The sequence below is a fragment of the Mobula birostris genome, chromosome 19, assembly GCF_030028105.1.
Source record: "Mobula birostris isolate sMobBir1 chromosome 19, sMobBir1.hap1, whole genome shotgun sequence".
Lineage (NCBI taxonomy): Eukaryota > Metazoa > Chordata > Chondrichthyes > Myliobatiformes > Myliobatidae > Mobula > Mobula birostris.
Window position 1 is genome coordinate 59,700,135 of NC_092388.1, and position 21,302 is coordinate 59,721,436.

The window sequence follows — 21,302 nt, forward strand, 5'->3', positions numbered from 1 at the left end:
GCATATTGCATTGACATTTAAAAAATTTCCACAAGAAAATAATCCATCCTGGATTTGTATTTAAAGAGACCACTAACACTGCTTTATAATTATGGTAAAAGAGTAAATCAAATAAATGTTGGACTCAAGATTCATGGGGAATACATGGATTCAACAAATATTCACTTCAAACATAATTAATACTGGAGGAATTGAGGGAACTCAGCAATTGACATAGAGAATTTAAAATTATATTAGAGAAATCAAGGCAAAATTAAGGTAAAATTAAGGTAAAATTTCCTGGATGAAATAGCACGAAGACAAAGGTTTTAAGAAAAGTGGGTATAGAGACAGTATATACATTGGTGATTTTTCAAAATTTCCTGGATTCTGAGCAGACTAAAAGTAGCAAATGTAGCACCACAACTGAGGAAAGAAAGAAAGGCATAAAATAAGGAACTAAAGTCTAGTTATATTTATTACCTTTTATTAGCAGAATGCTGGAATACATCATTAAAAATGTAAGAACATGGTAACTTAAAATAATGAGAATAGGTAACATTAACATAATATTACAATGGCAAGATTCTATTTGGAAGAATTCTTTGAGATGTGGTTGGCAGGATAAATGTAGGGGAACCAACTAAATTAATATATGATAGGTTTCGAAAAACAGTTATAAGAAATCACACAAAAAGCTGTTGTATAAAATAATAGCTTGGGAGTAACATACTAACATCAATAATTGAACTGGATAGAGGGAGAGTACAAATAAAAAGGTTGTTTTCAGTTTTACTCTGGTGTGCCACAGGGATCAACATTCACCTCCGCAGCTGCTCAGGATTTATATTGATAGTGTAAATGAAGAGACCTTGTTAATATATACACAGTTGATTGTAATACAAAATCAGGATAGTTTATGTACTGCAATGACCCAAGCATTTCTAACGGGATATTGCCATGCACTTTAACTGTCAAGAAGTTTGCATTTGAAATATAACTTGGGAATATGTGAAGTGATAAATTTGTATTGTACAAATAGGAAAATAATACTTCCTAAAAAACACTGAGGTCAAGTTTTCTTAATGTGCATAAGATGCCAAAAGTAGACATTCGGGTACAGCAAACAACTGGGTAGGCGAATAACACGCTTGCCTTTTGCTTGATATTTGAACATACAAAAGCAAGGCAGTCTTTCTCAGATTATACAGGGTGGTGAAAACTTGTTTGGAACAGTGTAAACAGCTTTGGTTTCCAGACCTGAGAGAGGGTTCAATTAGTGTGGAATCAGTTTAAGTCTTTGGATGAGTGATTGTCTTGTGGAAAAAGTCTCAGTAAAACTGACCTGCACTTATGGGAACCTGGATGAAGAAATGTAATGTAATGCCCCCTAGTTCTCATGAGTCTAGAGCTAGACGGCATTGTTTCAGAATAAGGTATCAACCATTCAGATTATAGAAGCATTTCTGAAACAAAGGATTGTACATTAGTTGAGCAGAATTAAGGCAAGACAGCAGAGGGCAGTTAGGGAAGAAACTGTTGTGGCCATGGACATCAACCTCCAAACATCTATTTTGAGGAAGTGGTGCCTCGGTGATACAAAACTGCAAATGTTACACCCTTGTCCAGAAAAGAACATTGGGATTAAATCAATGATGTTATATTTTGTTTACATTCAAAGCAAAAGGGACCTGGAATCATGTATCGCAATAGAAGCTAAACACCATCACTAAGTATCACTGTGCATCCTTACCAGCTGCATTGCAACTCAGGACTAGAGTTTTCAATTAGTTTCCAAACATTCTGACCATCTATCAATTTTTTTTTTTGCAGTATTACTGTTGGTAATAATTCAAAAACCATGCCAATCATAATTTAATGCACGCAGGTGAAAAAAGATTAGAAACTTAATGTAACACTATAGAGATGATAGATACAAGGCAGCACTGATTAAAGTTAAAATATCACACCAATAGTCAAATCTTTCTGTGGAGTCCAGAAAATCTAACTTACCTAATGCATTGTTGCAAGGCTTGAACCCTTGCAATTTTGCTCAATTATCTTATACTCATTAACTTTTGGTACAAAATATGTAGATTGAATAAAGATACTTATAAACAAATACAACGTAAAATAACTCTTTTGGCCTATGTGGCAGTATAAAAAGTTTTAATCTGTATTAATACATGCTGCAGGAAATAAAGGCTACCATTAAGACCCTTTTTATAAAGACTTATCATTAATCACTCTAAAAAACCAAAATACCCTGATGCTCTATGCTTCATTACAGCAAGGAAGAATGACTAAAGATGAGAAAGATCACACAATACCATTACTACGATTTTGAAATAATGAAATTCAAGAGTACTGATCATTTTATTCTGACCATGCTTATAAACTTTGTATTCAGGTTTGACAAAAGGATGCACAGAAGATGCCCAGTATTCCTTCTATTCTTAAATCCTATTCACAGTGTAACTATCATTCTCTATTGAAATCAAGAAACTTCACTAGACTTCTATGGATGATCAGTTAGATACATTTATGATCATAGCTTAAAATACCCACTAAAGAACTTCCTTGTTAAACTTTAACATCTATAAATATTCTTGAATATGACAATCAAAGCTACTAAATTAAAGGTGACCATACAATTATAGGGCACAAGTCAACCATCTAACAGTAAACATCATGCCATACACCTAATTTTTGTCCACCCAGCTTCACATTTCCTTCAGAAATAAAGCAGAATCATTAATGATACTTCTATCTTCACTTGTATTTCCAAGTGTTCTCAACCATGATTAGGAATTGAAGTAGTACCTACATAAATGATAAATTATTTTCCATCAATTATCACTAAGTACAAAGAACAAAAGTAAAAATGGTTTTCAACACAACTTTAGTCATCAAACCATTGCCTTGCTTACAAATCCTATATGCACAAAAATTCAATTTCACCATTCCCCTCCCCCCAAACACCATAAAGCATTTCATTGATCTCATCAAGTCAGGCTGGTGCAATGTGTGCTTAATTTTACATTTATCTGCAAAAAAAATAGCATTTTCAATTTCAACAGTTATTGCATCAAGTATTAAAGAAACCAAAAAGGTTATGAACTATTGATTGAACATATTTGTCCACACATGAACTACACAGTCTACATAAACTTCTCGAGCTGCTTGTGACCATTTTTTATTACTTCCATTGGCTAAAAAAAACACACATCACACAATTATATTTCCAAGGTATTTTGCAAACATCAAAAAGGCAGAAGAAAAGGGAAGAGAAAACACAGAAGCTTTAAGAATAAATGCCAGCAACACAAGACTTGAGAATTTCAGGACCAAGACTCTACACCAAACTGACGACCGATCAATAATGAGTTCAATGTCGTTGCTTATACCTGCTCCCCAAAAATGAATCGTTTTACCACAATCAGTCTAAGAACTTCACAGAAACAAGGATATACTCTCTTAAACTACAAATTACAACCAATATCGAATAGAAAATTCGACTTAATTCAACATTAACATGAATTGGTTCGGTGGCAGATAGCGTTAATACCCCTCACCTAAGCCAAGGTGTGAGATCGTGTCTTTCAGAACCTGTTTGTCTTGTTAGGGTGCCACCGCAAAGCTGTGCGCCTGGTTTTCGGAGCGCTCTGGACGCCGGGCAAGTTGCGGACAGAGACATCAGTAAATAGTTAGCGCTTCTCCACACACTCCCTGACACTCCACACCACCCGGCAGGAAGGCCAATCGTACCATTACATACCAAAAGTCAAGTCTCCTTTAAAGATGATCTCAAACAACTCTCTTCCGACCTACGGAACCCCACTTACCACTTCCCACTCCCCACTCCATTCCACCAGAGACTAACACCGGGTTCACTCCGGCAAAAAAAAATCGAAGTGGAATCGCCATCCTTCTACGGTTTTAAAGCAGGGAGCCAGAATAGGAGGATTCGGAAATCCAGGTACCTAATTATCTTTTTCCGTACCTCATACAGCTCCTCGGAAGCCATAATCCTAAAGCTCAATGGTTGTGATGAAGTGCGAGGGAAGCACTTTGCAAGCCCTGCGCTCTGCCTGTCTGGCCTCCTTTCGCTGAGGGAGGGAGGGAGGGAGGGGGGGGCACATGCCAATGCGCACACCGTACTGCGCAGCAGGGAGCTCGGCTCGCGCCGCTCCATGAGGGAGAGCGGACCGGAAGTTGCACGCACGCACTTACACATACACGCACAGACACTCCTGCCGTATGAAGGCGCCCGTGCGTGCACAAAAAAAAACGGCTGGAAGAGATCGACCAAGCTTGGTTACGTCAAGGCTCGCGAGGATCGGTGACGTGAACAGTCTGGTGTTAGTGGGCGGGGCGGCCGGTGACGTTGTCGGAAGGTTGTTGTCGGTGGCTCAGGAGCCAGGCTGAGTTAATGACTACTGGCGTGTTTGCTTCACTGGGCCGGTGGCGGTTACTGAACACACTCCGGTAAGCAATGTCGCCTTGTTCAAGAACGTCATTCAGAGTGGCTCTTTGGTTGAGTGCTAAAGTCCAATCGGGTTGAGAAGCAGAGCCAACCCCTGTTGTTTGATGTATAGTCGGGCCTGAATTTCAAACTTTTTGAAATGGTTATAAAAAAATGTAAAAGACGCTTACTCCTTTGGCCCAAAATCTTAGGTGATAGGATGTATGGTTTGGATGTATTTTGGAGAGTTAATTACTAGTGTTTTATTCCTCGAAGGAAAAAGTGCGAAACGTCTATTGTAACTAATAATATTTTATCTTCCACTATCGTCAATCACGAAGACGAACTCTTCAGTTAAAAGTGACTTTTGCATGGTACATCAAAGACAATCACCTCTTACCACCATCTCTTGTTTACCAATGTACCTTTTAATAATAACACTGATAAAATCTGATTGATTTTCACATGCTCAGTTGCTCGGCGATGATTGTGGGTGTTTTCACTGAACTACTGGTATCCTTGATGATACAGATTTAACTTTATTGTAATCAAATTTAAATGTTGATTTCCTTTTCCTTGCTATTTCATTTTTGCAAATGCTAAGTACTGTGGGTCTTGCTATGATTTTTTTCAGAATAGTCTTTCAATTGTTGCTGTGCTTTTGGATTCTCTGTTCATAGAACGTAGAACATGGAACAGTAGATTAGATTATGAGGACATGCAGCCCTCTTTTATTGTCATTTAGTAATGCATGCATTAAGAAATGATACAATGTTCCTCCAGGATGATATCACAGAAACACAAGACAAACCGACCAAAAAACTGACAAAAACCACATAATTATAACATTTAGTTACAACAGTGCAAAGCAATATCGTAATTTGATGAAGAACAGACCATGGGCACGGTAAAAAAAAGTCTCAAAGTCTCTTGGAAGTCCCATCATCTCACGCAGACGGTAGAAGGAAGAAAAAAAACTCTTCTTGCCATGAGCTTCCAGTGCCACAAACTTGCCGGTGCAGCATCCTGGAAGCACCCGACCACAGCTGACTCTTGAGTCCATCCAAAAACTTCGACCCTCCGACACCAAGCACCATCTCTGCCGAGTGCTTCGACCCCAGCAATAGGCAAAGCTGAGGATTTGGGGCCTTCCCCTCCGGAGATTCTCGATCGCACAGTAGCAGCGGCATTTCAGAAGTTTCTCCAGATGTTCCTCCGTGCTTTTCGCGTCTGTCTCCATCAAATCAGGGTTGTGCACAGCCCCTAGTTAACACATACAATATCATTTCGGAGTGGCCGCGTGCACTATGTTGCGTCGCCATCTTCTCCTCCCCCTCTTCAGCACAGCAACAGGCCATTTGGCCTACAATGTTGTGCAGAATCAGCTAAACAGTAAACCAAAACCACCCAAAATGAATCCCTCCTACCTATCCAATGTCCATATCCCTCCATCTTCCTCATATTCATGTGCCTATCTAAGCATCTCCTAAAAGCTTCCAATATATTTGCCTCTACCACCACACCACTCTCTGAGTAAAAAAAAACTTGCCCCTCACATCCCTTTGAACCTACTCCCTCTCACCTTCAGTGCATGCCCTGTGGTATGGAAACTATACTTCCCTCAATCGCACAACTCTGTAGAGAGTGTTGCGGACAGCCCAGCGCATCTGTAGATATGAACTGCCCACTATTCAGGATACTTACAAAGACTAGTGTGTAAAAAGGCCCCAAAGGATCATCGGGGACCTGAGTTGACCAACCACAAACTGTTCCAGCTGCTATTAACAGCAGGACCAACAGGCTTCGGGATAGCTTCCTCCACCAGGCCATCAGATTGATTAATTCATGCTGACACAACTGTATTTCTATGTTATATTGACTGTCCTGTTGTACTATATATTATAAGTTACTATAAATTGCAAATTTAGGGATGTAATGTAAAGATTTTTAATTATGTAAATGAAGGATGTAAGTAATAAAGTCAATTCAATTCAATTAGACATTTCAACCCTGGGAAACAAATACTCCCAGCCTACTCTATCTATGCCTCTCATAATCTTATAAACCTCTATCAGATCTCCCCTCAGCCTCCGATGCTCCAGAGGTAACAGTCCAAGTGATAGCACATGCTCTCTAAACATCCTAGTAATCTCTTCTGCACCCTCTCCAAAGCCTCAACAATCTTCCTATAATGAGTTGACCAGAACTGTACGCAATACTGTTAGTGTGGCCTAACTAGAGTTTTTTTAAAGTTGCCACATAACCTGTTGACTTTTGAATTCATTGTCTAAATTAAATAAAAACAAGCATTCCATAAGCCCTCTTAACCAGCCTTCATACTAAAGTTTTGTTTCTCTTGAGCTTTTAACTGTTTAGTTAATTTAATGGCGCTCTGCTGTTTTAGAAAGGTGCATCATATTTTTCTTTTTCTGAGCTCAAGAGCAAAGTTTGTGTACTACGTAGTTAATGTCACAATTTATTTTCTTTAACCATTTCCAAATTCAACAACTACTGACAGTTTTCTATTCTATACCACAGATATGGCTGATTTATGCCTTCAAAGTTGTTTTACTGATTTATATGCACACACAAGCTAAATAAATATTCTTACTAGTAGTCTTTGTCCTTTATAGTACCTTGCAAGAAAATGTTCTGCTTCAACAAGCATTTTTTCTTTTAAAATTTCCTGTTGTAATTATTTTAAGTTTATGTCTTCCTATTTTCATCTGATTTTGGAAATGATCAATGGGTGTGCCAGCTGTGGTTCACCTAGGTTTAACACCTTTTATTAAACAAATTATTAAAGTGATCCCAGCTAATTATTTTAGAATTCATTTAAAATCCAGATCAGAGATTTTATCCATTATGAATGTGATTGGTTTATCTAATTTTCTCTTTTGTGTATTTAACACTTGCCTCATCACTCAATGTCATGTCCTCCTGCTCTATTTCCTTAGGAAATAAGAAATAAATAATAGTTTGATACTTCTCTCTATTGTTACCCATGACTCTCTTTCCATCCATGTTGCGTATTGAATACCTCTAAAATGTTTTGATGCTATTTTGTAATTTATTAATTTGAGTTAATGTACAACTGAAAAAGAAGAACTGATCTATAGTTTGATCTTTAATAAAGATTTTATGTCAGACAAATTATTAGAAAAATCTAATAGGGAATTGTGCAGCATTAAGGAAGTCAAATACCAATTATAAAACTGTAATGGATGTCCTTTCTAAAACTGGATGTTACTTGGTATGATGGTCTCTTTTCTAGTCTTATGTTCCATTATAATAACATTTTGGCACACATTATAACTTTGTAGACTCAACACTGAATCAGCTTCATTGCATATAAAGATGGTGTGCATGATGACCATTATTTGTTCAAAAATGGTTTAACCATTCCTCTTTTTCTTATTAATGCCATTCCAAAGATGAGTTATGACTGGCTGCAACACTTAAAATTTCCAGGGACAGTAACCCTGTTGCTTAAATCTAAATAAAATAGTTCTGATTTTCCAATTAGCATCAAGCCTTTGGTTGGGGGTAGGGACAGGGAGATATTATCTATTAGGTCTTGCAAGATGCTTTGTAAGCAGACTGACAAACTTGTTCTTTATTGCCAAGCCAATACTATGTATGTGTCTGTTTCTTGCAGATTCTCTTTCAGAGGAAGGTGTAGCCATCTTTGCTCAGCTTATCTTCACCTAGGTACTTCCTCTCAGTCACAGCAGCAACATTGATGACACTGATGTTATATCTTGCAAGTTCCCTGGTGATAATAGCAGTGCTGCTTCCAATTGTACATTAACTCTGCTATGGATCAGGGTTTAAATGATTTGTGTCACCAAGTCACTGTGTTTTTGTCCATTACAATAACGTGTCTGGGATGAGCGAAGGGGATCTTGTACATGACTGCTTAGTTCAATAGCAATTGCTTAAATTGCAGATTTATTGCAAGTGATTATTAAATTGCTCCCCATTCATCTACCACCTGGCATTTATTCATGCAAGTGTCAGAAGTTCTACACCTGCCCATACACCGTCTCCCTTACCTCCAATCAGGGCCCCAAGCAGTCCTTCCAGGTGAGATAACTCTTCACCTATGAATCTGTTGGGGTTGTCTACTGTATCTGGTGTTCTCGATGTGGCCTCCTGTCCAGTGCTGAGACCCAGTGTAAATGAGGGGAACCACATTGTTGAGCACTTTTGCTCCATCTGCAAAAAGCCAAACTGCCCAGTGGCCAACCATTTTAATTCCTATCCTTGTTCCTGTTCTGACGTGTCAGTCCATGCCCTCCTCTTGTGCCATGATGATGTTACTCTCAGGGTGGTGTATTCCGTCCAGGTAGCCTTCAACCTGATAGCATGGCCATCAATTTCACCATCTTCTGGTAATTTTTCTCCTCCCCCTTCTTCTTCAATTCCCCATTCTGGTCTCTTGCCTCCTCTCACTTGCCTATCACATCTCCCTGGTGCCCATCCTCTTTCCCTTTCTCCCATGGTCCACTCTCCTCTTATATCAGATTCTTTCTTCAGCCCTTTGCCTTTCCCACCTATCACCTCCCAGCTTCTTACTTCATCCCCCATCACCTTATCCTAACATCTTCTCTCTTCTTTTTCACCCTGATGCAGTATCTTGCCCAGAACATTAACTGTTTTTTTTCATTTCCATAGATGCCTCCTAACATCCTGAGTTCCTCCAGCACTTTGTGTGTTGCTTTGTCTTACCCCTGTTATGATAAGTATGTTACTATGGGGCAGAACTAATGAGTTTGGAAGATATTATTCCTGTAAGAGTTCATAGGCTAAGTTTCTACTTCCTGTACAATTTATTAATGTGAATGATGCTGATGTTCACAGCTAGCTTGACCAGAAAGGTCAAACCCACTGCATATAGCAAAATAACAAATCCTATCAGCAGAAGTAAGAGTCAAACCAACAACACAAGATTGAAATCTAAAGAAAGATCTTGATCATTAACTGAGTGGTGGTAAGAAAAACTCAGAGATTGAACTTTATGTTGATAACCTTGAAGTGTGGAGATTTTTTTCCAGATTAGAAGATCTATTTATGATCTAGGCTGTTTTGATCCCACAATATTGTAAGCAAAAGATGGGTTGAAACCACCTGAGGAAAACAAAGCCAGACAGAGGGACTACTCTTTGATGCTTCCGAACTGTGAATCAGCTGTAACCTATCGAAGAAGAAAGCCCTTAACTCTGAGTGGAGTCGTTTCTTATTTTTACGAGGCCAAGTTGCTAGCTCGACACTCAACCCAACACAAATGGAAAGTGTGCAAGGGAGCTGGCTGGATTCGAACTTGGGAGCCTTCGCTCCGAAGTCCAGCGCTGATGCTACTACACCACCAGCCAGCTGTAACCTATGCCGCTCTTAGTTCCATCCAGATTCCCACAGATCACACTCTTATCATCAAAAGAAGTGAGGTATCATTTATAAATAAAAGACAAGGCATTTGCAAGATGGTCTGTATATCAGTTGAGTTCTGCAAGGTATATCCTGTACAGAAACATAGAAAACCTGCAGCACAATGCAGGCCCTTCGGCCCACAAAGTTGTGCTGAACATTGTCCTTACCATAGAAATTACTAGGGTTACTCATAGCCCTCTACTTTTCTAAGCTTCATGTACCAATCCAAAAGTCTCTTAAAAGACCCTGTCTCAGGGGTAGGCAACTCACAGCCCGCGAGCAAATATTGGGTTACTATGCTTATCCGAACCGCGAACGATTTTTCCTTATTCTGAGCATTTCATGCGACCACCACTGATGGACATGCATGGCGTCTTGTTACACTGGCCCCAGGTTCCGTTTTGTTCCAAACCAAACACTGGTATATACAAATGACTGGAAGGTAGACTACCATGTTAATATGTATTAGATACTCGACGTGCATGTGCAGGTTTTCAGATAGGATCATTCAAATTTGTAAACAGAAACAGTGTCACTGTGTTTTAACAGGATTCCATTCTAAATATCCAGATATTTATATGTGCTACGATACTTGATGAATAACTCGTGGCAGATGGTGTTCAACCCAGATAAGTGTGAAGTGATTTATTTTGATAGGTCAAACATGATGGCAGAATATAGTATTCATGGTAAGATTCTTGGCAGTGTGGAGGATCAGAGAGATCTTGGGGTCTGAGTCCATAGGACGTTCAAAGCAGCTGCGCAGGTTGACTCTGTGGTTAAGAAGGAATACAGTGTATTGGCCCTCATCAATCATGGGATTGAATTTAGGAGCCGAGAGGTAACGTTGCAGCTATATAGGACCCTGGTCAGACCCCACTTGGAGTACAGTGCTCAATTCTGGTCACCTCACTACAGGAAGGATGTGGAAACCATAGAAAGGGTTCAGAGGAGATTTACAAGAATGTTGCCTGGATTGGGGAGCATGCCTTATGAAAACAGGTTGAGTGAACTTGGCCTTTTCTCCTTGGAGCGACAGAGGATGCAAGGCGACCTGATAGAGGTGTATAAGATGATGAGAGGCATTGATTGTGTGGATAGTCAAGAGGCTTTTTCCCAGGGCTGAAATGGCTAACACAAGAGAGCACAGGTTTCAGGTGCTTGGGAGCAGGTACAGAGGAGATGACGGGTAAGTTTTTTTTCCCAATCGCGGAGTGGTGAGTGTGTGGAATGGGTTGCCTGCAACGATGGTGGAGGCGGATACGACAGGGCAGGGTTCGGCAACCTTTTTGCCTCTGTGGGCCAGATTGCGTATTAATGAGCGGACGGTGGGCCAGATAAATGCCATAATAAACTTGAAATATGGGAATTATCCACTTAGATACATCTAGTTATGTTTGCCTCGAATTAATGAATAACGCATGCTAGAAAATCATTTGTGCTTAACCAAGGATGCCAATTAGTAATCAAAGAACTCAATTTAGTTGCAATTTATTTCAATCAAGGCATCTTTTGAATCTATTAAAAGGACACAGAGAATCTTTAAACATAAAATGTATGAACGTGATGCATTGAATAGTGATAAATTAAGTAGGAAAAATAAAGCTATTAATTCTTTTTTGGAATTATTTAAAGAAGATAGATTGATGTCTTTTGAACAATTAATTGATAAATACTCTCTTTCATACTCACACTTTCTGCAATACCTTCAAGTTACACATTTTCTGCAAAAATATTTAAGTAATTTTCCTTACATATTGGAGGCTGACCTGTTAGATACTATTATGAATACGAATCCTTCGATCAAGGGTTCTATTGGAAGAATTTATAATTTATTATTATAATGGGATAAGCATCCTTTATCTAAGATTAAACAGGATTGGGAAAAGGAACTCAATTTGACTTTTATGATGGAGGATTGGATGCGGATTTTGAAGTTGGTTAACTTTTCTTCAATTTGTGCTAGCCATTCATTGATTCAATTTAAAATTGTACATCGTTATCATTTGACAAAGGAGAGACTTTCTAAAATCTTTTCTGATGTTGACAGTCATTGTGATAGATGTAAAACTGAGATAGCTACACTGACACATATGTTTTGGTCTTGTTCTATATTGGAACAGTTCTGGAAGTTGGTTTTTTCAACCATTTCTAAAGCACTTAAAATTAACCTACAACCCAATAAATTAACTGTGCTCTTTAGAATAATTCCTCAAAATATTCATTGTATTTCTATGTCTGACCAACATGTTATTGCATTTGTTACATTGATAGCTAGGAGGGCCATTTTGTTGAAATGGAAGGATACATTAGCTCCCACTTTGTCACAATGGTTCTCTCAAGTGATGCTATGCCTTAGTTTGGAGAAAATTAGAAGTCCAACCTTTGAACCTTTATTTGTAATTGAGAAAAGATGGGGCTCATTTGCTTGTTATTATCATTTGAGCTAATTGATATTTTTTCCACAATCTAACTGCAATTTTTTTGGTATATTTTCTTTTCTTGTTGGCAGTTTGACGTTTATTTTTAGAAGCTTTTTGTATTACGCATGGCTCCGGGGTTGTACACCAAATGGATTCTTTTTTTTCCCTCACTTTTTCTTCTTAGTAGGTTTTTTTTGTTATCACAAATTTTTTTTCAATCTTTAAAATAATGTCTTTTTTGAGACATTGTAAGTGTTGTTACTTCAATATACTCGTTATTTCTTTTGTATAATATAACAATAAAAAGATTTAAAAGAAAAGAAAGAAGTTAAATATAAGAAAAAAAATTGTAATGCAAACTGTGGATATAGCAATGTGAAACTTTATGCTGTTTGTTGCTTGAGAGTTTCTCAATATTGGGTGTCAGACTTGTTGACGCCAAGAGCAAGACATTATCCAGATGGGTATCAGTCAATCTTGTTCTCAAATGGTTCTTGGTGTGCTTCATTTTTGAAAATAATTGCTTACACAGATAAGCGCTGCCAAACAATGATGCCATCTCTTTTTTGCATGATCCACTAAATTAGGATACTTCCTACTTGGATGAATGTATTTTCTATAGAAGTCAAGCACTGACACATCTTCAGAATGAAATTTCGATCTCAATGTGTCATCACACTGTATGTGTTACATAAACGGCAACAATGACTATCAGTTGAGACAGGTTATATAAAAACAACCAAACATTTATTAAACACGGATAAATGATAAGGGAAAAAAAACAAACGAAAACTTTAACCGGAAGTTAACAGATATGCAGCCGTTCACCAACTCGCCACTCGGCCCTGGTTCTTAAAGAGTTAAATGTGAAAACAGTTCTTAAAGCGATACAGTCAGATATAGATCTTAGAGCGATAACTTCGAAAGTCCAACAGATTTACACATTCAATTGAGAGAGACTTCTCTGGAGAAGGATTTCTTCACAGACGCAACTTTCCTGCTGGTTCTGTCCACAGGATTCACGATGCCGAAAATAAACAGTTTAAATCAACTGACCTTAAATTCCTTTAGAGAGAGAGAGAGAGAGAGAGCACCTTTTTGCATGAACTCCTTGCTCTTTTTGGCAAGAGTTATCCTTGATGCAGGTAACTACTCCTCCAACAAAGACTCAATAGGTTGATCCTTTATTAAACTGCCAAACGATACCGACTTCTCTCGATCCTTCGATCCTGTACTTCGATAAATTCTTCACTCTCCCTTCTAATGTTGGAATTCAGTAAATCAACACATCTAGCAAAAATTTCCAGTCCAAATAATATGATATCTTGCAACAGAATGTGCATGCCGTTTTAAAAATGAAACTGCATCACAAAAACAAACACGCAACAGAAACGGAGATACAGCACGTTCTACCTGGAAATCTATAAACTAAAAAACCCAGTGCATCACCTGGGTCGACCCTTATATAGTCATGGGTCACATGTCATCACATGACCACACATCGGCGGGAAAATCACATCAGGTAAGCTCCAAAAGACCATTACATCATTCTCACAAAAAAAAACGCATCTCCTTGAGCATGTAACAGTATGTCAATCAATTCCATTTGAAAAATTTCTGATGCAGTATCTACTTCCACATCAAATGGAGTAGCAATCAACTTGAACTCATTTGCATGCAAGCGAAAATCAGCAAAACGAGATGAAAACTCTTTTCTCAATTCTTGGACCATAATTCCACTATGGAGGGTCTCGTAATGTCGCCTGATATTTGCCACCTTCTTCACAGCAACATTTTCTAGGCAAATGAGACAAACTGGTTTCCCAGCTTGCTCGATGAAGAAGTAATCTAGTGTCCAAGTGTCTTGGAAATTTCGGCACTCAGTGTCTACCTTCCTGTGTTTTGCGTTCATTGGGATTTTTTTTCTTCGATTTTATTTCGAAACACGAGTTATTCAACAAGTATCATAGCACATATTAATATCTGGATATTTAGAATGGAATCCTGTTAAAACACAGTGACACTGTTTCTGTTTACAAATTTGAATGGTCCTATCTGAAGACGTACAAACATTGCAGCGATATTTGATTCTGCGCTTTCCTCTCCCTTGATTACAAATATTAAATACTAAAAATAGTAAAAATTATAAATCATAAATAGAAAATAGAAAAATGGAATGTAAAGTAGTGCAAAAAAACCGAAAGGCAGGTCTGGATATTTGGAGGGTACGGCCCAGATCCGGGTCAGGATCCATTCAACAGTCTTCTCACAGTTGGAAAGAAGCTGTTCCCAAATCTGGCCGTACAAGTCTTCAAGCTCCTGAGCCTTCTCCCTGAGGGAAGAGGGACAAAAAGTGTGTTGGCTGGGTAGGTCGTGTCCTTGATTATCCTGGCAGCACTGCTCCGACAGCGTGCGGTGTAAAGTAAAGATGGAAGATTGGTTTGTGTGATGTGCTGCACCGTGTTCACGATCTTCTGCAGCTTCTTTCGGTCTTGGACCAGACAACTTCCATGCCAGGTTGTGATGCAACCTAGAAGAATGCTTTCTACGGTGCATCTATAAAAATTAGTGAGGGTTTTAGGGGACAGGCCAAATATCTTTAGTTTTCTCAGGAAGTAAAGGCACTGGTGGGCCTTCTTGGCAGTGAACTCTGCTTGGTTGGACCAAGTCAGGTCATTTGTGATATTGACCCCGAGGAACTTAAAGCTTTTGACCTGTTCCACTTGCGTACCACTGATGTAAATGGGGTCGTGCGGTCCCCCACTCCTTCTGAAGTCAACAACCAATTCCTTCGTCTTGCTGACATTGAGGGATAGGTTATTGTCTTCACACCATGCCTCCAGGTTCTTAATTTCCTCTCTGTACTCAAACTCATCATTACCCGAGATACGGCCTACGATTGTGGTGTCATCAGCAAACTTATATGTTGAGTTCGATGGAAACTTAGCTACACAATCATGGGTGTACAGTGAGTACAGCAGGGGGTTTGAGTACACAGCCATGTGGGGCACCGGTGCTCAGAGTAATTGTAGAGGAGAGCTTGTCCCCTATTTTTACAGCCTGGGTCCTGTCTGTGAGGAAGTTGAAGATCCAGCTGCAGATCTGAGTGCTAAGGCTCAGGTTCCGGAGCATAGGAATCAGTTTATTTGGAATGATGGTATTAAAGGCAGAACTGTAGTCAATGAAAAGGAGCCTTACGTATGCGTCTTTATTCTCCAGATGTTCTAAGGAGGAACGTAGGGCCAGAGAGATGGCATCTGCCATTGACCTGTTGCTCCGGTAGGCGAATTGCAAAGCCTCGAGGTTGACCCGTAGACTGTGGTTGATGTGTGCCATGTGTGCTCTCGAAGCACTTCATAGCAATTTATGTCAGAGCCACAAGTTGATAGTCATTCAGGCATGCCACCTTGCTCTTCTTCGGCACTGGGATTATCGTTGCCTTCTTAAAACACGAGAGGATCTTAGACTGAAGCAAGGAGCAGTTGAAGATGTCAGCAAACACTCCAGCTAGCTTGCTTGCGCAGGTCCAGAGTACCCGTCTCGGGACGCCATCTGGGCCTGTCGCCGCCTTTGGATTTATCTTCAGGAAGGCCCTTCTAACGTCCTCCTCGGTGGTGATGAATTTGGATGCCACCAGGTCTGGTTGATCCGGAGGGAGCAGGATGCTCCTCTTCTGTTCGAATCTTGAGTAGAATACGTTAAGTTCGTCAGGAAGCGAAGCGCCACAGTTATTGATATTCCCAGCCTTTTCTTTGCGCCCGGTGATCTCATTTAGACCCTACCATAGTGTACTGGCATCCCTCTGGTTAGCCTGGGCTTCCATCTTGGCTCGATATTGCCTCTTGGCGCCCTTAATGGCTTTCCAGAGTTCACGCCTGGGTTCCGTGTAGCGACTGGTATCCCCGGACCTAAAAGCCGTAGCTCTAGCCTTCAAAAGGGACTTGACCTCATAATTCATCCAAGGTTTCCAGTTTGGGAATACCTGGATCGTCTTGCGAGGCACACAGTCCTCCGTGCATTTCCAAATAAAGTCCATGACAGCTGAGGCATCCTCATTGAGGTTATCTGCCGAGTCCTTGAATACTAACCAGTCCACCAATTCAAAGCAATCACAGAGGACCTCATACGTTTCCTCCGTCCAACGCGACACTACTTTTGACACCGTGACCTCCCGCTTCAGTTTCTGTTTGTAAGCTGGGAAGAGGAGTACGGCCTGATGGTCCGATTTTCCGAAATGAGGTCGTGGGACGGAACGGTAGGCATCCTTGACTGCTGTATAGCAGTGGTCAAGTATATTCGGGCCTCTAGTGGGGCAGGAGACATGTTGGTATAACTTTGGCAGCGTCTTTCTGAGGTTGGCCTGGTTAAAGTCCCTGACTGTAATGAGCAAAGCCTCCGGATACCTGGTCTCAAGTTCACTGATGTTAGCATACGGTATGTTCAGAGCACACTCCACATCTGCCTGGGGGGGAATGTAGACTGCTGTCATTATGACTGAGGTGAATTCCCGTGGCAAATAGTAGGGATGTATGGGGTGTCAGGAAGGGGTAGCACCTCTGGTGGGAGAACCTGTCGCGTCCTTTTTAGGGCGGTTAGTCCACCTTTGGTCCCCACCTGGCACTCAGCTCTCACCTGTGGCTCCCCGTAGCTGTTTGCATGCGACAGCGGCCACACCCTGGGCAATGGCTTCGACAAGCCGGCTAAACCAGGTGAGGGTAGCCGACGGGTCTCAAACCCTCAGTGAGATAGGGAGTTGTCTATCCCAGCATGTGAAGACAGACTCCGGCGGATTGAGCGGACGAGACCAATGGAAGGTCCAACAGTCAAGAAGGCGGTCTCTGCAAGCTTCGTGGAACGTGTAGAGCAGGACAAGACACAGAAGACGTCCTGGTCATCCACTGCGCCTAGTCCCATCTCCAGCCGTCTAGACTCTGTCTTGCCACTGGATCCAGATGGGAATTGGGAAGACAGAGTGAGGCTGACATTGTGCAACTCTTCCTCACTTAAATCCAAATCACGCGCTAGTCTTGACACCATCATAATGGTGTCGAGGTCCTCATCGACGTCAACGATGGACGAACAACAACAACAACAGTAGGGACGACACTTCACCGACAGGTATTCCAAGTCCGGGCTGCAGGGGCTTGTAAGTGCCGCTGTGTCCGAGCACCACGTAGTGTTGATCAGTAGGCTGTCACCACCTCCCCTTGTCTTGCCCGAAGACGCCATGCGGTCCATCCGATGGATCGGAAATCCCTCCGGTCAGATGGCACAGTCGGGGGTGGCAGGGGAGAGCCAGGTCTCGGTGAAACAGAATACACAGCAGTTCTGCATCTCCCTGCAGTAGGTGAGTCTCCCTCTAAGATCATCCACCTTGTTCTCTATGGCTTGCACATTAGCTAGTAGGATGGTGGGCATAAGGACCCTGAAGCCCCTCAGCTTCAATCTGACCAGCAGCCCAGCTCTTTTCCCACGCTTCCTCGGTAAGTAGTGCATCTTTCCAGGTCTCCATCGATGCAGTGTGCTGTTGTCAGCTCTTTGAGGTTGGTGGATGCGTCCCGCGGGGATCGATCAGCGGGTCGTGTCGTCATGTGCTCTGGGTTGGGCCGAGTGACGGGGGAGGCTCCGCTGCCACTTCCAGCTGCCTGGGGCCCGGGCTGTCGATTAGGTCGAGCCCCGAAATTGACACTTAAGCCCGGATGGCCTGGCTCCTGGCTGAAACAAGTCCGTAAGCCGAGTCATGGTTGCGGAAGCCTCCGCTCCAGCCGAACCTCGGGCTCGATTTCTGAGGTCGGCGGTGGAGGCCTCACTTCCGGCAGCTGCGGATGGCCACCAACGGGGCTTTACAGTGGTCACTCCGGGGAAGCGTCTTGAGGTCTCCGACGTAACTTCTGTGTGGTTGTCTGCTTTGGAGAGGTGCTGGTCGGAATGGGCCGCATCTCCAAGCTCTCCGGCACGGTAGCAAGCCACAGGTCTCCAGGAACGGGGTGGGCCTCGGACCAGGCCTCGCTGGTCGGGTCCAGATGCGGTCCGGAGTTTTAAGAAGCAGTTCTGGCGCAGTGGTCTCCAGCTGGGTCAGTAGCTTCGCCAGGGTGTTGTTGATCTTGCGAGATGTAGCAGATTGAAGGTTTAGGAGGGTTTCTCGGGTATAGTATAGTGGAGAGGGCAGTTTGCTCGGGAGAGCACGCGCAAAGTCGCCCGTTACTGGTGCCATCTTTTCACCACTGTTACTATTGGGCGGCCTATAAAAAACACCCAGTAGAGTTATTGACCCCTTCCTGTTCCTAACCAACACTCACAGAGACTCCGTAGACAATCCCTCCGTGACTTCCACCTTTTCTGCAGCCGTGACACTATCTCTGATCAACAGTGCCACACCCCCACCTATCTTGCCTCCCTTTGACCCCAGCATCTGCAGAGTATTTTGTATTTATGAAACATCTAAAACCTGGCACTTGAAGTAACCACTCCTGTCCCTGAACCAAGTACTGATCCACGCTCTAAGCTTATCCGTTTTGTTCACAATACTCCTTGTGTCAAAATAGACACATCTCAAACCGTTGGTCTGAGCGCGTCCCTTCTCTATCACCTGCCTATCCTCCCTCACACACTGTCTCCAAGCTTTCTCTATTTGTGAGCCAACTGCCTCTTCCCCAGCCTCTTCAGTTCGGTTCTCACCCCCAACAATTCTAGTTTAAACTCTCCACAGTAGCCTTAGCAAACCTCCCCACCAGCATATTTGTCCCCCTGAGATTCAAGTGCAACCTGTCCTTTTTGTACAGGTCACACCTGCCCCAAAAGTGGTCCCAATGATCCAGAAATCTGAATCCCTGCCCCCCCCCCGTTCCAATCCCTCAGCCGCGCATTTATCCTCCACCTCATTCTATTCCTATACTCATTGTCAAGTGGCACAGGCAGTAATCCTGAGATTACAAACTTTACAAACTTTTTTTTTCCAAATCTGGTACAATGAAAACATCCCAGAGATTACAAGGCCTTCTGACAATGTAAGAAGTTTACAAGGCATAAGTGGATATGCAGAGTTGTGGTTACAATCTTTCCAGAGTTGACTTGCCATGGCCAAGGGATCTCACTTATCACTGAGAGTGCCACAGTTTTCTCTCATTCCAGTGTTGGACGTGGTACATAACCCATCAAAGAAACACTGGAGAGGCTGCCTCAGTTGTCACCGTAATAGCATAGGATTTGGGTTATATTGGCCATCTTTGGCAAAATTATGGATTTTCATGAACGTCACCAATGGAAAGGCATCAAGTTTCATGTCTTTAATGCAGTCATCATTCTTTCATTCTATTGATATGAAATCTAAGTAACATGCTAACAATGGTTCTCAAGGTGTTGTATCTCAAGGTGCGGAGTATAACAAATAAGGTGGAAGATCTTGTTGCACTGTTATAGATTGTCAGGTATGATGTTGTGGCCATCACTGAATCGTGACTGAAGGATGGTTGTAGTTGGGAGCTGAATGTCCAAGATTACACGTTGTATCAGGGGGATAGGAAGGTGGCAGTGGGGGAGGCATTGCTCTGCTGGTAAAGAATGGCATCAAATCAGTAGAAAGATGTGACATAGCATCGGAAGATGTTGAATCCTTGTGGGTTGAGTTAAGAAACTGCAAGGTTAAAACGACCCTGATGGCAGTTATATACAGGCCTCCCAACATTGGCAGGGAGGTGGACCACAGGTTTCAAAAGGAAATAGAAAAGGCATGTCAAGAGAGCAATGTTATGGTAGTCATGGGAGATTTTAACATGCAGGTTGATTGGGAAAATCAGGTTGGTAATGAATCTCAAGAGAGTGAGTTTATTGAATGCCCTAAAGATGGCTCTTTAGAGCAGTTTGTCGTTGAGCCTACTAGGGGATATACTGGAATGGGTGTTGTGTAACGAAACGGAGGTGATGAGGGAGCTTCAGGTAAAAGAACCCTTAGGAGCCAGTGATCACAATTTGATTGTGTTCAACTTGAAATTTGATAGAGAGAAAGTAAAGTCTGACATAGCAGTATTTCAGTGGAATAAGGGAAGTTACAGTGGTATGAGTGAGGAATTGGCCAAAGTAAATTGGAAGGAGCTGCTGGCAGGGATGTCAGCAATGGCGTGCATTTTGGAGAAAAATGAGGAAGGTGCAAGACGTGTATTCCAAAAATGAAGAAATACTCAAATGGCAAAATAGTAGAACCGTGGCTGACAAGGGAAGTCAGAGCTAATGTAAAAACAAAAGAGAGGACATACAACAAAGCAAAAATTAGTGGGAAGATAGAGGATTGGGAAGTTTATAGAAACCTACAGAAAGCAACTAAAAGAATCATTGGAAAGGAAAAGATGAAATATGAAAGCAAGCTAGCAAATAATTTCAAAGTGGGTAGTAAAAGCTTTTTCAAGTATGTTAAAAAAAATTAGAGATGAGATAGATATAGGACCACTAGAAAATGAAGCAGAAGAAATAATATTGGGGGACAAGGAGATGGTAGATGAACTAAAGGCACTGGTGAACCCTCATTGTGAACAGTTTTGGGCCCCTCATCTCAGAAGGGATGTGCTAGCATTGGAGAGGGTCCAGAAGAGGTTCACAAGGTTGATTCCAGGAATGAAAGGGTTATCATACAAGGAACGTTTGATGGCTCTGGATCTGTACTCGCTGGAATTTAGAAGGATGGGTGGTGGGGGGGGGGAGGAGGGAACCTCATTAAAACCTTTCGAATGTTGAAAGGCCGAGACAGAGTAGATGTGGAAAGGATGTTTCCCATGGTGGGAGAGTCAAGGACAAGTGGGCACAGCTTCAGGATAGAACAGCATCCATTCAAAACAGAGATGTGGGGAAATTTCTTTAGGTGAATTTGTGAGACTTGTTGCCATGTGCAGCTGCGGATGCCAGGTCATTGGGTGTATTTAAGGCAGAGATTGTTAGGTTCTTGATTGGACATAGCATCAAAGGTTACGGGGAGAATGCCAGGAAATGGGGTTGAGGAGGAGGGAAGAAAAGGA

The 21,302-nt window shown here is 41.7% G+C and overlaps 2 protein-coding genes across 4 annotated transcripts in view; one reads left to right on the forward strand and one right to left on the reverse strand.

The window, feature by feature from the left end:
- cdyl (chromodomain protein, Y-like) overlaps nucleotides 1-4,216 on the reverse strand; it is a 215,168-nt gene extending 210,952 nt beyond the window's left edge. Inside the window, exon 1 of one of the 2 annotated variants that reach the window (XM_072283677.1) lies at nucleotides 3,983-4,216. In XM_072283677.1, coding sequence (XP_072139778.1) covers nucleotides 3,983-4,216 — 234 coding nt within the window. The remainder of the gene's footprint in view (nucleotides 1-3,982) is intronic. The other variant, XM_072283678.1, reaches the window with a different exon arrangement.
- Nucleotides 4,217-4,329: 113 nt separating this feature from the next.
- Nucleotides 4,330-21,302, forward strand: part of eci2 (enoyl-CoA delta isomerase 2) — a 138,719-nt gene continuing 121,746 nt past the window's right edge. Inside the window, exon 1 of one of the 2 annotated variants that reach the window (XM_072283681.1) lies at nucleotides 4,330-4,467. In XM_072283681.1, the coding sequence (XP_072139782.1) occupies nucleotides 4,412-4,467 (56 nt within the window). In that variant the 5' untranslated portion in view covers nucleotides 4,330-4,411. The remainder of the gene's footprint in view (nucleotides 4,468-21,302) is intronic. The other variant, XM_072283680.1, reaches the window with a different exon arrangement.